The sequence below is a fragment of the Ochlerotatus camptorhynchus genome, unplaced genomic scaffold (assembly GCF_037179485.1).
Source record: "Ochlerotatus camptorhynchus isolate MF236.1 unplaced genomic scaffold, CSIRO-AGI_Acam_v1.1 ptg000417l, whole genome shotgun sequence".
In the NCBI taxonomy this organism is placed as follows: domain Eukaryota; kingdom Metazoa; phylum Arthropoda; class Insecta; order Diptera; family Culicidae; genus Ochlerotatus; species Ochlerotatus camptorhynchus.
In genome coordinates, this window is record NW_027040903.1 from 742,449 (window position 1) to 761,980 (window position 19,532).

The 19,532-nt window shown below is 40.1% G+C and overlaps 1 protein-coding gene across 1 annotated transcript; it reads left to right on the forward strand.

Annotated features, from left to right (window-relative positions):
• Positions 1-1,059: 1,059 nt before the first annotated feature.
• Positions 1,060-18,531, forward strand: LOC135711067 (L-dopachrome tautomerase yellow-f2-like). Its single transcript, XM_065233813.1, has 5 exons — positions 1,060-1,289; positions 1,363-1,565; positions 1,635-1,740; positions 17,488-18,146; positions 18,215-18,531. Exons 1-5 carry the CDS (start codon positions 1,175-1,177, stop codon positions 18,512-18,514), a joined length of 1,383 nt encoding a protein of 460 aa, XP_065089885.1. The 5' UTR covers positions 1,060-1,174; the 3' UTR covers positions 18,515-18,531.
• The last annotated feature ends 1,001 nt before the right edge of the window (positions 18,532-19,532 follow it).

Sequence of the window (19,532 nt, forward strand, 5' to 3'; positions counted from 1 at the left end):
CAATATATTATTACTGAATATTTACTGAGAGTCTATAGAAATTTAGTATTAGAACAAGTACAACTTAACTATTGAAACGGTTCTCGAATTTCGGTTGATATCAACTGCTAAAAGCCTAACGATAGAGCTTGCTTATTAAGCCACAGTTATTCAGTTACTTGGCAACCAAGCAAGACTTATGTACCATAGGACCATTTGCAAAAAAAATTCTACGTTGGATCATTACGATGCGAATTGAAAATTCGTATTTTGATGTCATGATTTCGAGGGTCGAGTGTCACCCCTAAAATCTTCGTAACCCCGCACCCACACTCTACGCTACTAACCAAACTGCTCGATAGGCCAGAAATGGGCGAATAGGCTGAAATAAATTGTTACCCGTGTGCGAGTGATGCGAAACTGTTCAAATAAAAGAGGGAATAATAAATCACACACAAAAGTGAAAAAAAAAAATAGATTCAAACTAAAGAGGGTCCAGTATAAGAGAGGAGCGGATTCAAAACAAACTGCCTGGGCAACCTATGCCTAGGTGGTTTCTAGCAACACTGCCAATGCAATCAAGATAGGCGCTGCTCAATTGACTCTGGCTTTGACAGTTCGTTTTGGCTCAAAACCAGCCAGTGCGCACCTCTCTTATACTAGACCCTCTTTAATTCAAACTAAGTAAACGACTTCTATTTCGCAGGTGTTTACCTTGCATAGAAAGCATGGAAACTACCGAATGATTTTTCTACAAAAAAATAACGTAGGGTTTAGGTAGTATGTTTGTCCTACTATAAGCACAAGCCGCGATTTACCGCTCTTTATTGAACGGATCTGCACAAGAACAATTGACTGTTTGATTTGAAAAATAGTCTTCATTTTCTTCCAATCGAATGATTGACTTGCTTAGGTCGAATGCATAAATATTTTTTAATATAAGATGAAAATAAGTGCTTAGGCTGAAGTAGCTCTCTACCCTATTGGTGACCAAATTCAGGTTTGGTTAAAATTTCCGTTCATCTTTTTCTCCCGCTCTCTTCGTCATTTTGGGAAGCTGCGTTGGTATAATCGAACATCTCGGGATCATTCGTAGTCAGTCGGCAGCAAGACTCGAACCAGTTAGTAAGTGTGAGGTGTATAGAAAGGAAGGAAGCCAATCTGTGATAAGTGTAGAAATTCAGAATCCACCGGGATGCTGCGCCTTGCGTTACTGTGCGTGGTAGCATTGGCTGTCCTGACGGCTGGTCAGAGGCAAGTCGAGGAAGTGCTAAAATGGCAACAGGTCCAGTTCGACCTACCGGAAAGTGGTTAGTGTCTAATCGATAAATCTATGAAGAACAATGGTAACTGAAAAGTAACTGCATGTAATTGTGTCCACAGTTCTTTCCGCCCCAGATGGCTACATCCCAATCAACAATATTCCGATGAGTGGCGTTCACTACAAGAATCGTGTCTTCGTAACGGTTCCACGGCGACGATGGGGTATTCCATCTACCTTGAACGTCATTGACCTAACACCGCCATTCCCCAACGTGAACGCCGTTCTGAAGCCATACCCATCTTTTGAACTCAACGAACTTCGGGTATGTATTTGAAACTATATTCATGCAAACTAGTATCAGCTTATCGTCAATATGCTCTTTTTATCCTAGGCCGATCTGCAACCCGATGCGAACCGCCTGGTAACCGTCTACCGTCCACGAGTTGATCGTTGCGATCGTCTGTGGTTTGTCGACACCGGCATGATGGAAATCCCCGGTAAGTAATACTAGTTGACTTATTTCGAATTGAGTAATGGTGATAATTTCAACAAGCAGTGAACAACCTTCACTCTGATCATCTTTCCATTTCGGATTTAGTGACGGAAAAACCAAAACTTGCACGGAAAGGAAGGTGCTGGAGGTTATCAACTGATTGTTTTTATTTATTTATTACTCTTCGTTTCCATCACGCTTCCTTGCTGCTTGTTTTTATGCATATATGATAGAGAGTAAACAACCGTTCACAGACAAACAGACATAGTAAATAAAAAAAAAATCACTGTAAAGAGCGTCGTTAAAACACCATCGTCAATTGTTGAGTACGCTACTAAGGATAACTCGGTATGGCGGTAGTGTTGAAACGTCAAACGCTAAGGCAGTTGTTGCCTATGCGCGCCACATCATGCTTGATCGGTGAAAAAACATGCGAGTGTTATGTATGTTTGTCTGTGGTTCAAGCAACCTTGTTACCTTCGGATTGGAGTTTTGAAAAATTTCCTTTATAACTGACAAACCGGTTAAATGATTTTAGCGACATTCGGCTGTTTTGCATATTCCCACTGGACGCAGACGATTCAAGGGAATGATGTCGGCCTCGAAGATAAGCCAAGCCTGTATGTTAATTGGTGGTTATTTTACATGTCGTTTGTATTGATATGTTGTAGCTTATTAAAAAAAACTAGTTTGGAAAAAAAACCGGCTTGTTTCGTTAATTAATTAACACATCCGCTTTGTTGTTTTGGCACAGATGAGTCATACTTTTATTGACCTTAAGCGGGTTGAAACTTTGCAATTCAATAAACTTATTAGAAAATATTTATTACTTGTTACAGCTGATATTCACAGTGTTGCGACTCATAAAAAAACCTGGTTGAAATTCAGAAAGGTTTTGTAAATAGCCACCACAGGTCACATCTTTGCTTGATTTCCTATTCATATGGGACATTTATGCTTTTATGACCATTACAGGAAGTGACCAAAATGTGTTTTGAACTAGCATTCTGCATGCGACATTCTTATTCTTATAATCCTTAAACTTACTTTAACGATGGTCATAATCATAATGTTTGTTAACTCCTTTCGGTCATACCCTACTTTAATACCGTCACGATTGTCTTTGCGTTAAACCGGTTTGTGCAGTTTAACATACTCGATATAAAAACAGTTTTTTTTATTTGCGCCATATTGTTAAGGTGATACTCTAAGGAAGCCTTAGCGTGAAACTTAAAAGGCACAAATGTCAGCTTCCACAAAACATACATATTTGAAATTGTTACTCCTTGTTTACTGTGCTACTACGAACAGAGAGTAGCAATTTCAAATTTGTATGTTTTGTGGAAGCTGACATTTGTGCCTTTGAAGTTTCACGCTAAGGCTTCCTTAGACTATCACCTTAAGTGTTCCATATATTGAACGATTTTATATACGTTTTCGGATTTAGTGACGGAAAACCAAGACTTGAACGAAAAGGAAGGTGCTCGAGGTTATCAATCGAGTTCATCAACTGAACTTCTCCGATATGCATGAAACTTTGCATAAATAAAGGCTTGTTAGTCACTTATTCCAGTTTGAGCTAAAATTCAGCCATTTTGAATCTCGCGAAAAAAAAAACTTCAAAAAGGCGTAGGTGTTTAATCTTTTTCAAAAACCATAAATCGAAAACATTACTAACAAAGGCGATGCGTAATTCACCTCTTTTTGTCACATCTGTACCAACATTACTCTAAATCTCAGTTTTCCAACAGTAAAGGTCAATTATTTTGACTATAGTGCACATCAGCCATTTAAGCCACTCTTCGCTCATCGTGCTTCTCAAATACGATTTTACCCTCCTCATTACCCAGAAACTTTTTTCTGCAGAAGCAATGGTGCTTGGAAGACACACAAAATTTGTTTTCCAAGTTTGAACACTTCTGAAAATACATCTTCCAAATTGGTGTCATAGCTGGATGATACGATTTCCGAAACACCCTTTCCTTTAAAATCGTCTACATTGGTGTACAAAATTTTCAGTTCATTAATGAGCCTCACTTTATCGTTTGACTTGAATCGATCACAAAAACTGTTAACTACATCTTTGGGAATTGTTTTATCATAAGATTCAAATTTGGAACCATCTAGTAACGCCGAATAACTGAAATGATGAATGTTTGTAGCGAATATCTAATTCCTTCAATATACGATGCAGCAAAGAACAATATACTTTATAATATTTAGTGTGTTCATGCCGAAGGTCATTTGGTATGCCTGTTGTTTCGAAGCAAGATGTTAGTATTTTGTCGAATCTTTCCTCTCCTTGTAATTTCGTAATGTTGCTTTTTGTTTCATTGACACTTTTGGAGCAAGTAACAAAATCTAGTTCCTTTGACTGCAGTGTCAGATACAAGATATCAGTAAAGCAAAATCGTATCGAAATCTAGTAGAAACCCGTGGATACCTCTGGCCATAGAGCAAGCTTCACTAGGTACATTTCCCCTGAACATGAAAGAATTTCCAAATAATTGCGTTCAACGACGTTGACCATGTGCGCGAGTTGTAAGCCCATTTCACTTTGCAAAGTTGTTCGGCGTCTTCATTACATGTCCGGCTATCGCATCTGCAGACTTATCCCCACTGACATCTTCAATTTGGACTAATCGTTCGACGACTCTTCCTGTATTGAAATAAGACACCATGGTAACTTAACAATAGTTAACGCACAATCCTAAAAAAGTAGAAGGGTCTGTGCCTAGGGGCACGAACGGAAGCTTGACGAAGGACCGCTAATGGACGGAATAAATATGAAGAGCATTAAGTTCTTTTAATTGATCAAATCAGGCATAACATTTGATAACGGCACAAAAGCATTTGTAAACAAACATTCTAAGGCCCTTTACACGCGAACTAAAGTACGCCCACGCAAACCAATACCACTTACGGAAAGGTGATAGTTGCCCCTAAGCGATGATGTTGTTGGTTTGCGTGGGCGCACTTTGGTTCGCGTGTAAAGGGCCTTAGAAGGTTTGTTTACAAATGCTTTTGTGCCGTTATCAAATGTTATGCCTGAAATATCTATTATCTCAACTCTTTCCGTTTTTGAATTGTAGGCGATCCAAATTTGTAGTAATCTTTTTCAAAAAGAAAGTTGATTACGAGAATCAATCAATATCACTTGCACCCCTGCTTCCAAGTTTGTGTGGTCGTTCCCAACAAACAATTTGAGCTGAATAAGCTATTTTTTAGCTTAAGAAGCATATTTGTGCCTGAATAAACAGTTACTCAGCTTGCAATGTTTGTTGGGTTGGGGGCTTGTGGTTCTGAATATGCACAAACAAGCATAGATAAATTCTATTCCTACTCTTTACTGATGTAAGCTTGATGGCCCTGAAAAGGGCCGTTTTATTGAAGAGGACATCCATGGCCACTTACGCTTGGCGTGTTTAGTGTAGGTGACGGACCTCATTTTCCACGAACACCTTCAGCACACCTCGTAGATCAGACCGGAGATACGTCAGACACTGCCACGGCGAGCCAGACGACGGATGGTGGTTATCTCGAAGAATTTGCGATGACGATTGGCACCTCCTTTGCCACGACCAGCCACGACCTACTGCTGCTATTGCTGACCACGCCGTTCGAAGCGAAAATGAGTTGATACCAGACAGCAGCGCTGCTTTATATCTTTTTAGGTTAAAGCAGAATGATGTGCAACCAAGTGGTATAAAAGCTACAAAGACTCCTCCCATTATGAGTAGTTTGCTATCAAGTAGCGACACTGGCTATTTTCTTTTTGCGTACACGGCGAATGAGAACACCCCAAATTTGAGTTTAGTTCACTCATAATCGCCAAAAGTGTAGGAACTCAGCGATGAGTAAATTTGTCTCATGATTTCCTGTGGAAAACCTAAAAAATCTGCCAGAAAATGAGGAAATTGACGAAAATTTTATTCAGTCTCGAAGTAGTACCAATAGACTGAGTGAATCCAATCTTTACTTTTCTCAAATTCGGGAATTTTTCCCTGGAAAATCCTGGGAAAACATGAAGAATATTTACTCATCGCTGAGTTCCTGCACTTTATTTCTAATTTCTGAGATAACTAAACTCAAATTTGGGTCGTTCTCATTCGCCGTGATAGATATCGGCGCCGGTGGTTAGCGTGATTACCTCTCACCCCAGCAGGCCTGGTTACAATCTCAGTCGGCGCCATCGGCATGTTCTAAGGCATAACATCTCTGGGACTGGGAGCTGCCTCCCTGGCGTCGGTAGCATTGGAGCTCAGTACGGAAAACAAATCTCGCGTCACTTTTCAATAGGTCCTATCTACATTGATCGATTCTCTTCATCGACACTCTCTTTCGTAAATAACTCGGCTTCATAAATGGTTCCTGCCATCTTCGTCGAATTAGATGCTAGATTGTTGCTTCTTCCATCGAAAATATCCGGCCGTGGCGATTCAAAGTTGATCAAGGTTGATCAAAACAATTTCTATCCCTGCTTCCAGTTTGATTACATGAGCATTTTGTGTGGTCGGTGGTTCTGAATATGGACAAACAAGCAGATGAATTCTATTCCTACTCTTTACTGTAATAAGCTTGGTGGCCCTGAAAAGAGCCGTTTTGTTTCCAATGTTGGTGATGATTTAACCTCTGAAACCAAACAGAGTGCGTCTCTGTCACTTCAAAAACGTAGATAACATCCATGGCCGCTTACGCTTGGCGTGTTTAGTGTAGGTGACAGCATCACAGATCTCATTTTTCAGGAACACCTTCAGCACACCTCGTAAATCAAACCGGAGATACGTCAGACACCGCCACGGTGAGCCAGACGACGGATGGTGGTTATCTCGAAGAATTTGCGTTTGGTTCTGAACATGGCGATGAGTGTGTAAAATATTACGCAATTCCATCCTTCCTATTCGCACGCGCCCGAGGATCGGAGGCGAATGCCACTTCGACTTGTTTCGTCTACTTACTATTCTCTGACGACTGTGCTGGGGAAGCAGAATATGCATGTAGGTTATTGGTGGATTTGTTAGTTAATTCAACGCTTTTGGACAATGCTGAACATTTAACAGTTTTTCAATAATTTCTTGTTGAAAATCAACATTCGGAAGCATTGTTTTCAATGCGTAGCCATATTTCTGATCGATTGGTGATAAAATTATTGAAATTGGACCAGGGGAAGCTGAGTTATTAACGTTCAAAATCTTTCTTAATTTGTTACATGTTCCATTTTCGGTTTTCACAAAGTGTACCCCCATATAGAAATCAAAGACGTAGTCCTACGTCAAAAAAGAGAATATCTCACAATTTTTAGACAATACCGAAGTGTTGTGGCAAGCTTTGATTTCCTGGAATTGTCAGTAGTCTCATCAACCATCACTACTACACACTCCGCATGCTGCACCTCACCAACCATTTCATCCATCATCATCTCGCCTCTGATCGTGATTAATTCATTTTGTGTAATGGCGGAAACACCGAAGAACAACACACTCTTGCTAACAAAATCGTTGAAATTCGGGTCATGGAGGGCGAGGAAAGCACATAGGTCTCGGTAGTTTCCACGGTTAGATGATTGATGACTCTCATCATGCCCCCGAAAGCTTAGTCCATGAGTCGCCAGATAACACACAATCTCAATCAACTTCCACATTCCCTCTCGGTTTTTTTTTCTGACCAATATATTGTGATTGTTCCGCTGTACCTCTCGGCCATGGTCTATTGCTTCGTTAACTCGAATCTTCCCAAAGCCATCGCGTTATCAATACACGGTAAAAAGTTGTCACATCTAATCCAAATGCTCTTGCACTTGACTCAGTTTGTCATGCGGCACTATGAATCGAAGTGATTTATCATCGATTTTCAAGTGATTTGCGTTTTGAAACAAATTGATTTGTCGTTGAAAAATATGTACTGTACAACACCTTTAAATCAAAATGATTAACATTTGAATTGGCACCACTGTTTTCATCCATTGAATTTGATTAATTTTGCTTTTGGAAGCAAATGTCAAAAACGCACATGCCAAACATTACATCTTCGCGAGAAGTAATGTTTGGCATGTGCGTTTTTGTCAACAACAAATTAAATAAGAGCGAGAAAGCAATAATTCTCCATTTCTACTCGAAATAATTTGCATTTTAGAGCGCGAATATTACGAAATTGTTACTGTACTCAATAATAGTGTATTATTCAAATAAGTTCTATTAGAAAACATTGTCAATCTTATCAAATTGATTGCTTAATGTTACTTCTACTACAAGCCTTGTAATGTTGTTCAATATCACTTGGACACATGTGACCTGAGAAGTAATATCATATATGTTCTATGGTCATATTCTGAATAACATATAACAAGGCTTGCAGTCTGAACAAGGCTTGAATATATTATTTAAATCCATATTCAGCAAACATGAAATCCAAGAATAAATTAGTTAAATTTAAAGTGATGGATTTTAAATATCAGTATGCTCGACATTTCGAGGGGCCTCATAGCCTAGTCAGTAAAGGCACGGTATTACCAAGCCGGAGGCGGCGGGTTCGATTCCCGGTCCGATCGAGGGAATCTTTCGGGTTGGAAATTTTCTCGACTTCTTTGGGCATAGAGTATCATTGTGCTTGCCACACAATATACAAATTCATGCATTGGTAATTGGCATCGAAAGCTCTCCATTAATAACTGAAGAAGTGCATTTAGAACACTAAGTTAAGAGTACGCAATAAGCTAATATGCACTAAGCAATAAGCTTGAAATGCGAATAAGGAGAAGAAGAATGCTTGACATTTCGAGTTCAAAGTGCAGCACATCAACAACCTATACATTATCAATTTCCTTCACTCGGAAACTTACACACTGGAAGCATTACGCAAATATGGCACTAACCGGCATTCCTCCTAACAACTGCTAAAAGCTATTGTAAAATAATAGTGACAACTAATCTAAGCTGTTTGCTCACAAAAAAAATGTTTTGACATCTCGTTCTGAGCTGAAATTTTAGATGCAAACAAATTAAAGGGAATTAGTTGCAATAAAAATATAAAAATCTACCGATCGATCACAAGGTGCTTGGCGTTGTCCGGCAGTTTTAAAAGGGCTCGAGTTCTCTCATTCCTGATTGGGAGAGAAATCTTTGGATCCGATGTGAACATTAATCGCTTGAAGACATCTTCGAGGTTAACAGTTCGATCGATCTTCCGAGCGTGATGTTCACGGAAGTTCCTAATAGACTTATTCCTTGTCTCCTGTGCTTCCTCGCTCAAGCATACCGACTGGTAACAACGAGTTCTTGATTATGCTTGCCCCATGTACTAGCTTTTTATACACAGTTGGTGACAACCATATAGTTCTACATATAGTAGGTGCGTTTCCTCAGCATACACCTGATATGCTTCGTGGTCGATCTCCTCCTTGCTATTTAGAACCACCAGTAGTACACGAAACCTTTCCAGAAGGTTTCGGTCCAAACCTGTGATTCGTGCAACAGCTTCGACATTTTCAAAAAATGTGTCAGATGAATTTCCATCGTTGGTGTTACCTCCTGACGGCAACGGTTCGCTTATGTGAAGCCCCACTTTCTGTCGTAGACCTAGGCGGATCGTTTCTTGGCGATCTCTCACGATCAGATTTCCTCTGATCACGCGCCAGGTCGGTTTTTCTAAGGTCATCTTGTATGACACGTTGAGAAGTAGCTCCATAGTGCGGATCTTTGCATGTAACGGGGAAAAAACTTGTGCACAAATGCCCAAATCGTAAGTCTACGATGGCGGTACAGCTTCGTTCAACCTTTTCCCAGATCTCAAGCAGGTAAAACATTTCTGCGAGCTAGTTCCGGTTACATCGTTGGCAACCTTCGTATCTTGGGAACCCGTGATCTTCCCTACATACAGGCGATCTACGAATTCCTTTGTTTGTCTGATGTTAGAGTTTGATGTGACCATCCCCTCCTTTCCAAACAATTTCCAGCCATTGTGTCCCAGTCTTATTATCGTTCTGTTTCTGTGCTACTTGCTCCTGCCCAGCCAGGATTTGGTCAACCGTTCGAGAGTTCTGAAGGAGGCTTCAGAAACCAGTTTCCTACCTAGCTCCTTCCAATCGAAATTTTTACCCATTAACCTCGAGCCCGCCACGAGTAATTGGTACCCAATACTAACCTAGAACTACTGCTGTTTAAAATGTAAATTCAAGCATTACTGATAATTGGCTCCGCAAAGTGTCACACACGACTGAGCCTAGTAAATAAATGAACTAGTTAAAAAAAAACCTTCGTATCTACCATGGTGAGCATCATTTTGGAATCAACCAAACTGTCGGTGTCACCAACTTTCACTTCGTCAGAACCAAAGCGGAAATCTCGTCGTTCATCTTGTCAACAGTTAATCTTATCAGTTTCTGGCTGTCCTTGGCGTACACCAACTCTTTTGGTCTACATAACGAAACCGAAGATGGTAGCTCGTTATTCCACGTGATCGTCGTGTTATCAGTACCTTCTTCGCGGCATTCAACTCTTAGTGGGACGATGCAAGAAGCAAACATGTGTGAATCTTGGCATTCCACCAGCTCCCCAGACTCACTTATGTCCACAAAAGTTTGCTTGTAGCTAATTCAAAATTATAAATTTAAAAGGCACATTTAAAGTAATGTTGATATACGTACCGTGCATGGTTGCTTGTACCATCGCAACCCCACTTGAACAGCACAGTAAATTTGAACGAAGAGCTGGGAGTGATATTTAGGTGACTGAGCAGCCGCTGAACCAAGTGGTCTACCAAACTTTGCAGAGGCACACTGGATTTGGATGGTTGAACAGAAATTCCTGCATATTGGAAGCTGGTTCAAAATTCTATAAAAAATAGTGATCAATGATTTTTACCCGGTCGATAACACTCTAATTTGACCTCAATGATGTGATATCGTTGATGCAGGCTCCACATCGATGGCGGCTTCAGGGCTCGAGATAAGCTTTTGGATTCGCCTTGCTGCTCGCCGGAACCCGAAGCTGGAAGCGTTAGCATATGCGGCGAAATTAACTTCCTCGCGAAAACTTCGATCTGAGCTCTTTAACTCGGCTGAGCTTCGTTCGTCTACATGCTGCGGAGAATGTTTATTGCTTCGAATTTTAATCGTCGGAAACAATTCCACTCCTTTCAACCATTCCGCATGACGGAGCTGCAACACGTCGCGTTTTCTTCCGCTGCTGATCCACTTCTATCTGAATTTTGCGATGAAGAATTGTATCGTTTTGCAGGCTTTCTCAACATCTACGTTTTTCACTCGTTGTATTACAAAATCAAGTAATATTTTCACTTTCTTCCCGGCGATCAGAAGATTCACAAACTCAGATTGAGCGTCTGCCATTTTTCAAATACAGCTGACCTTTGACTCTAAGACCAAGAACTGCCAATACGTCTCCGAAAATGAACAAATTATCTGTCAAACGCGAACCAGCCCTTGTGATTCAATGCGATTGCGAAGAAGAACAAGAAAAAAAAAAGAAGCCAGTTTACAAGACTCATCTTTGACTAGGGAATCTCCATAGGGGATACGATCTTCAAACTTCCAGTCAATGCAAAAGAACTGTCAAAGAAATATCAAAACAAATGGTTCCAATCGAATCAATGGCGTTTTTATATGGTTAGATCGGTAAATTATATGGGTGGGAGGAATGACCGGTTATTGCCACTTTTATTCATGTTCTATAGCTTTTTTCCTTAAAATTGCAAATTTTCTAATTCAAATACCTTGAGTTAAAACCTCTGCCATTTTTTCAGCAAATATAGAACCAAATTTCTTCTTTCCATTACTTTCAATAGATTTGAAATTGGCTTGCGCGTTTTAAAGTTATATTAGTTTGAAAAATACTTGTTTCTTACCTTAAAATGACTATATCTTTTGATTCGGTGGTCTAAACGTCATAATTAGGTGATCAAAATGTGTGTTTTTTAAAGCTCTAAAAGTATTCTGAAGAACAGTTTTCTCTAAATACAAAGCAAAAAAGGTTATGGTCAAAATTTTTTTTTTTTTCATGAATCACCCTAATTTTCTAGTTGTTTCAGTAGAATGCGTAGATGATGAGATAAAAATTTGACGTCTTGGACAAAGTTGCTTGGTTTTGCATCCTCTACAAATTTGAAGAAGTAAAAAAAAAAATCACAAAAATTTCCCTGAAGAGTTAGATTGTTGAAGTCACCCTAAAACTGAACCAATGGTGACTGATCCAATGAAAAGATGCGTTTTTTTTATTAAAAATAACCATAAAAGAGAGCTTAACGACGTATTCGGGGTATCATCCAAACCGTTTGTGGGATAGTTTACCGATCCGGGATACAGTTCATTTATGGTATTTGTTTATTAGGGTAGGTCACAAAAATCATGGCTACTATGTTACACTGCAGAATACAGTATTGCCCACAAAACAGCTGCTTAATCATGCCATAAGATTATCAATCTCTTAATCAATTAATAAATATTTAGTTTAAAGCTGGGCTGAAAAACGATCTTCTGCAAAGTTGTGGCTGAGAAAATGTCCCATAAGAATAGCGATAGAACTTGTTAATAGTGCAATATGGAAAAAGGCTAGAAGACAGTGAACAAAAAGTTTGGGTTACCCATAGTAATTTCCATATAAACTTCAAATAGTTTGTGCCAAGTCAGGTTCTTACCAAATAAGTTTAAATTTTGGGAGACTAATCAGGACCCGTTTGAGTACTGTGAAGCGAACATTTCAAATATTGCATCAGTCTACTGGGCAGTGCACATGTTGCACATGTGGTCGCGACGCTTCTGCGTCACTTCAAATCGATAAGACATCTGAGACAAAGTTGTAGAAAAAAATAATTGCTTTCAGGAAACATACACACGGTGCAAAATTCCAAAATATCCAAAAAAGTGTTTAAAACTTAAATAACCAAAAATAAGCCTCTTCAATATGTTTTGAATATTTTGCATTAGAACACTTATGAAAAACGCAATCTTTTGTGAACTTGTTAAGTGGGAAAGTTTAAAAATTTGTCCAAAAGTAGTTATTTTATGATTTTTAATTAATTCCTAGGTGTCTAACTTGAACATTTTACGGAAGATACGCTTACGAATAAAAAAATATGTTCAAAAATATTGAAGATGGTTAACTTTTAAACACTTTTTTTAAATTATACATCATTTTGAAGTATTTTGCGAGATTCAAATGGCCGATTTTTTGCTCAAATGTGAATGACATATAACATACAATGCAAATACAAGAGGTCGAGTCTTGATTTTATCTTTTATTTTACCTGGAAATACTCATAGGTAAATGATTGTTGAGCTGTTTCAAAATTGTAAATGTAAAAACATAAAAGTAGCGGTAATTTATTTATTTATTTATTTATTCCTTCGTCTTCGATATACTCGTTCAGACTGCAACTTAATCTAAATTTCTAATTCTAGTACTAAACACATTTTTGCTAATGTTAAAGTCAAACTGATCATAAACAGTGTTGAAAGCACGTATACAGGTACTCAGAGGGTTGTTATGTCCATAGCTTGTTCTGTGATGAGGTACGTAAAGCGCAGCGTGAGTTCGAAGTGAACGAGATGGAGCGTAGAAGTTGACAAGCTGACGCAGCGCAGGGCAGTCGATGCGATCCGTAAGAATGTCGAAGATGAAGATACGCTGCAATTTCAGGCGTCTGGCAGACAGCGTTTCCAAGTCAAGTATAAGCAGCGTGAGGTATATGGAGGCAGGTGTGTTTCATTGTTCCATGGTAGGTGGCGGAGAGCAAACCGAACGAAGTATTTCTGAACTCGTTCTAATTTGCTGGCTAGTGTAGATTGATACGGTGTCCAAACAGGTGCGGCGTATTCAAGTATGCTTCGTACCAATGAGCAAAATAACGCCTTCAAAGCATAAGCGTCGGTGATGAAGGCTGCATGGCGTCGAATGTATCCTAGGACAGCAAAGGCCTTTGCAGCTGTTGTAGAGATTTGTTCGTTGAATCTCAGTTTGCTGTCCAATATAACACCTAAGTCACGAATAGAATCTACACGTTCCAGGGCAGAGGGCCCGATCTTATAGCTGTATTTCAACACAGTGCGGCAACGTGTGAATGAAATCGCTTTACATTTTTTTATGTTAACGTTCATCCCGTTCTCTTCGCACCATTTCAACAATTCGTCAATGTCGTTTTGTATGGCAGCACAGTCCGAGACCGATGCAATTACCCTGAATAGTTTAAAATCGTCTGCGAAGAAAGATTTGCCAGACGATAAGCGGAGACCGAGGTCATTGATGTACAGAATGAAAATAAGTGGTCCTAGCACACTTCCTTGAGGTACTCCAGAGGTTACGTCGAAAACTGATGACTCTTCAGTCTCGATTTGAACAAAAGCTTTGCGATTTGTTAGATAAGATTTGAGCCACTCAATGATCCAAATCGGGAAGCCCATGTGCAGAAGTTTCTCAGTGATATGGATGTGTGGTACGGTGTCAAACGCTTTAGAGAAGTCCACGTAGACTGAGTCAACCTGGCTACGAGCCTCGACTTCGTGGAACAGAGTGTTTGTGTAGCACATCAAATTGGTCGTTGTTGATCGCCGTTCCACGAAACCATGCTGGAACTCGCATATTAACGGTCTAGATGCATTGTACAAAAACTGGTGCACCAGTTTCTCGAAAACCTTACCGAGGCAGCAAAGTATCGAAATGCCTCTGTAATTTTCTACTCGATTTAGATTGCCAGTTTTGTGGATTGGCACCATTTTAGCAGTTTTCCACATGGTTGGAAATTCGCCTTTTGACACCTTAAATATCAAGGTTACGGGCGTCACTAGTTTTAATGCACAAGCTTTGATAATGGAAGGAGGCAATCCGTCTACACCTGCTCCCTTCGAAACATCCAGGTCGTTCAATAATTTCAGTACCTCCTCTGGAGAGATACATACAGTAGGCAGGTTCACGTCGTACGATGGCACTCGCTGGAAACTTCCGGGAAGAGGAATCGGTGGAGAAGTACTGAACACACTTTTGAGAAAGTCAGCGAATAGAGTTGCAGATTCACTAGGTGTTGCAGCTGTCACTCCTTCATATTCGACATTGCAGGGAATGCGTTTGTTTGCTTTGCTGTCCCTGACGAACTTCCAGAACGATGCGGGGTTCTGCTTCAAGTTTGACTGGAGATTGTTGACGTATGCTTCATAGGTCGATGCAAGGAGTTCGTTGTAGCTGCTTTCGATGTTACGGAGGTTGTTCTTGTTCTCGTCTGATCTCACACTGAAAAAACGATTACGAGCCTTACGAAGCCTGTTGCGTTGTTGACGTAATTCCCCTGTCCACCAGGGTTTTCTGTTTACCGCGTTGGAAGTGCAGTGACGGCGAGGAACAACCTTGTCAAAGATCCTGTGCAGTTTATCATAGAAAACGGACACAGTTTCGTCTATCGAGGGTCGATTCAACAGTGAGAGCCAATCAACAGCCGAAAGTTCGTTATTCACTAGGTTTACGTCACATCTTCTGAAGTCTAGATAGGTTACACCCATTTGAGCGCTGGCGTGATTCCTCGTAGTGTAATGAGTATCGAGTCGTAGGAGAAATGGCTTGTGATGGGGGTCAATTTTCAGGAGCGGAACTGGAGGGTCAATTAGCTCAATATAGTCCGGAGCGTTAGCGAATGCAAGATCGAGAGTCCTGCCATTGACGTTCACTAAAGAGTTGATCTGAACCAAACCCCATGCAAATATCGGCTCGGTAAGCGCAAGTTCTTGTTCTGTTGAGGCGTTTGATGGTAAATGACCATTGATATCGCCATCGAAGCGCCAGCAGAGTCCGGGAAGATTATAGTCGCCTAACGCTAGAACAACGTCATCGTCTTGAAGTTTATCGCAAACCTTTCGGATTGCGTCGGCGTGAGCAGAGTACATTTCAGGACTGGAATTTGGTCGAAGGTATATTCCAAAGACGTATACCGAACGGTTTATAATGGCTCTAATGTTGGCCTATGGATCTAAGATTGGGCCCTTCGCTAAAAATATGCTATTTATCAATTTTATCTTGATGAACGCGTCATTGGGACGGTACTAATTTATTTTTGGTCGCTATTGAAAATTTAGTCGGTTGCTGAATTTATGTATGGGCCCGAATTAGGGGCATTTAGGCGGGTGTAAGGTCATTTTTGGTATTTCGACGTTTTAGGTTAGATGTATCGGCATTTTCAAGATTGTGTTGAGGGTTTTTATGACGTCTTTAAAAGTCTTTTCGGAGTTTTGAAGCCTTTTTGAGACTTTTTAAGCTCATTTTGGAATCACAGTTGGTCCCGAGTTGTTTTTTGCGTGACTATTTTGGCATTTTTAACCCGTTCCAAAGGCATTCTTGTTTGGAATTCGGGCAATCTTTTTATGGAGTTTTAAAGCCCTTTCGCAATCGACTAAAGTTTGAGAATCACTGGCTTTAGAAAACATTGAGATTAATTATATATAGATCGCAAATTGACGCAAGAACTCATTTCGGGTAGTGAATCGAAATTTATTTGGCCCAACCCCTACTAGACATAGAATTAAGTGAATATTGTTACAAACAATGAACAATGGATCATCGGCTCCGTAAAGCTAACTCTATTGAGCCTTTCAAATAAACGAACTAGATACTATTAGATAGGTTCAATCGCGTTAGCTTCCCTTTGGCTGCAAGATTGCATGAGCTCAATGGAACAAGATGGTCAGTAGAGAAGTTGTACCAATCACGACTATACGTTCCTATTATGGTGAGTTCCATTTATGGCCTATTGGAATAACTGGAACACACCATGTTACGAACGTATAACCAACCGGTGTAAACTAACGATTTAAAATTGGCTCACAACTTGACTAGCCTATTGGTCCCAAGTACATCTTATAAGCGTACCCCATTCCAGTCGGAATTCTAGTACTACACAATGTTTGTTTTGATTAGCTATGAAAGTTTGACATATATAATAAGGGGTTCGTGGATTTTCCTATGTTTCGAGGGGTGAATCGATTAGCTTGGGACCGAAGAGAGTACCAGAGCTGAGCCAAAAAGTTGAGCACGTTTCTTCGGGACCTTCTGGTCTTAGAGTTACCTCTATGGTATAACCAACAATCAATACGAAACTAACGATTTTAAATTGGCTCACCACTTTAGTAGCCTATTGGTCCCAAGCAAACGATTAACGTACCCTATTCTAGTTGAAATTCTATTACTACATTATGTTTGTTTTGATTCGCTATGAAAGTTTGACAGATAACATCAGGGGTGTGTGGATTCATGCAGAACATGCAGGGGTGAGTGAAATAGCTTGGGACTGCTTGGGACCGTTGTTCTGGTACTGAGTGAGCCAAAAATAATAATGATTTTCTTCGCGACCCAGTGGTCTTAGAGTTACCTCTATGGTATAACCCTGATTAGTACATCTACTCTAGTACATTTTCTAAATAATTTCACGGCACTTAAATTTCGTCACACAAATTCTCTCTCCTAACAATTAATACACTCAAATCTGATTTTGTGCGACTTTTTTTGTCGTAATATGATCGTGTGATCTTAAATTGCAACCAGATTTAATGCGACTGGTTTAAAAATAATCATAGAAAAATATGGTGGTATCGAAATTTATGAACTTATTTTAAATGAGGAAAAACAACACCACGTAAAAACAGAATTGAATGTGTTTATAACCCTTACTGCCCCCTTGCTTGATCAAGAAGAAACCTTGTTTACTAAAAAAACACTGCAATGTTTAAGCCACATCACTAACTTTAGATTCGTCAATTCCACAGGTAACTTCACCATCGTTCAACGTCCTTCGATCTGGTCCATTGATCTGAAGACCAATATGCCACTCAGTCGCTATGAAATTCCCCAGAAGGATGTGGACACTGGCTACGGTCTTACCTCGATCACTCTCGATATCGATCCAGATGATTGCGAGAAGGTGTTTGTCTACGTTTCCGATTTGCAAACCTATCGCATGGTGGTATACGATCACCAAAACCAGAAATCTTGGCGTTTCCTGCACAACTACTTCTTCCTGAATCCACTGGAGGGCGACTACAACATTCAGGGAATTCCATTTTCGTGGGATGATGGTATTTTCTCGATTGCCCTGAGCAACCCAGATCCGATAACCAAATTCCGTACCGCTTACTTCCACGCTCTGTCCAGTAACTCCGAGTTTACCGTGTCGACTGCCGTGCTGCGTAACGAAACTGCTTCGAAGCGACACTATCACGGCAAAGATTTCGATCTTCTCGGATATCGTGGCGCTCAATCGCAGTCTAGCATTCACGGTTTCCATCCTGAAACTGGTGTGATCTTCTTCGCTCTCATCCAACTGAACGCTATCAGCTGTTGGGACACCAGTAAACCTTTTGCCCCGCAAAATATGGCCATCGTCTACAAGAACGACAATGACATTGTCTATCCAAACGATCTTTCGGTGAGTTGTTCTCGTAAAAGCCTTAAGTCGTAAAAAGTAAATAATCGTTAAACATTTCTCATCAACAGATCGACAACGATGGATATGTGTGGTTCATGTCGAACTCGATCATCAAGCTGTTGTACACGCAGTTGAGCTTGGAAGAGTTCAATTTCCACATTTGGCGTGCAAACATTAAGGAAATCATTAAGGGTACGGTGTGCGACCCATCTGTTCCGGCCAATATCGATCACGTTCAACGTTTTGGCGAAGAAAGCAACGGCGATCGTGTGACGTTCGTGGAGTACAAGGACAAGTATGGCCCAGGTGGTGGCCCGTTCGGTGGATGGGGATCTGAGGACAAGAGAAAACCGGGACGCAGACCATAAAGAAGTTTGGCACCTAACCTTTTGATTGAATAAATGAGATTTTCATACTTTTTAAGGTAGATGATACTGTGGATTAATGCTCTGCGATAAACAATAAATAAATAAATAAATTGATTGTTTTTGTTTGTTGCTGTTTACAGGAAATGACAAGGCTATCGTACTTAACAGAGAATTCAATTAATCAATCACCCTAATTACATTTATCAGGCGATAGCCCAATTAAGTATTGTATCTATCAAACTATGCGTATCCCTTCGAAAAAGAGTTCATACTAGCACCAAGAGACACTACAGATAGGAGGCCTTGGTCACCTGAACGAACCAAAATGATCAGAATTTCTAAAAATAGCTCACAGATTGAATAGAAGGTTCCAACGCGCAGTAACACCACGAAGTGACAAAATTTTGAACTTATTTGTTCAGCATCCGGAAGTTCTCAGTCACCCGAACAAGTTTGTTTACCTTACGGACTTCGGATAATCAATGACGATCTCGTTTAACGATTGAGGATAGACTCTTGGTTTATTGTGCAGGTTCTGTACAGGAAGGTTTTTGTTTATCTTTAAGAATCTATAGGGGAAGGATGGGAAAGAATGTAAATGTAAACCTGAAGCGAGCGAAGCGACGCGGTGGGTTTGTTGCCTAAACATTTGTCGTGCATATGAGTGAAGCTCATTGAGTGCATATATAGTGGCATTAAAGAAGGTTACTAAATAAAAAAGTAAGAGGTTGCATCCAAGACACGCTCGTAGAATTGACGTAGGACCACGAAAGGTAGTTTTGATGTCACAGCAAAAGTATAGTAAATATTAAATTTATTTCAGTGAAAAAGTTCGATAGGTTGAAACCCAGATCTCCATCCAGATTTTCTTTCACTTATTTAAAATAATCACAGGACAAAAATTGTCCAATGTACATTTTGAAATGATGAGTACGTGATTGTTACTTCGGACATTTGAACTGCCTAACATGATTGGTGATCATTTTCTAAAGGCGGGCATGGTTAGGTTAGGTACTCT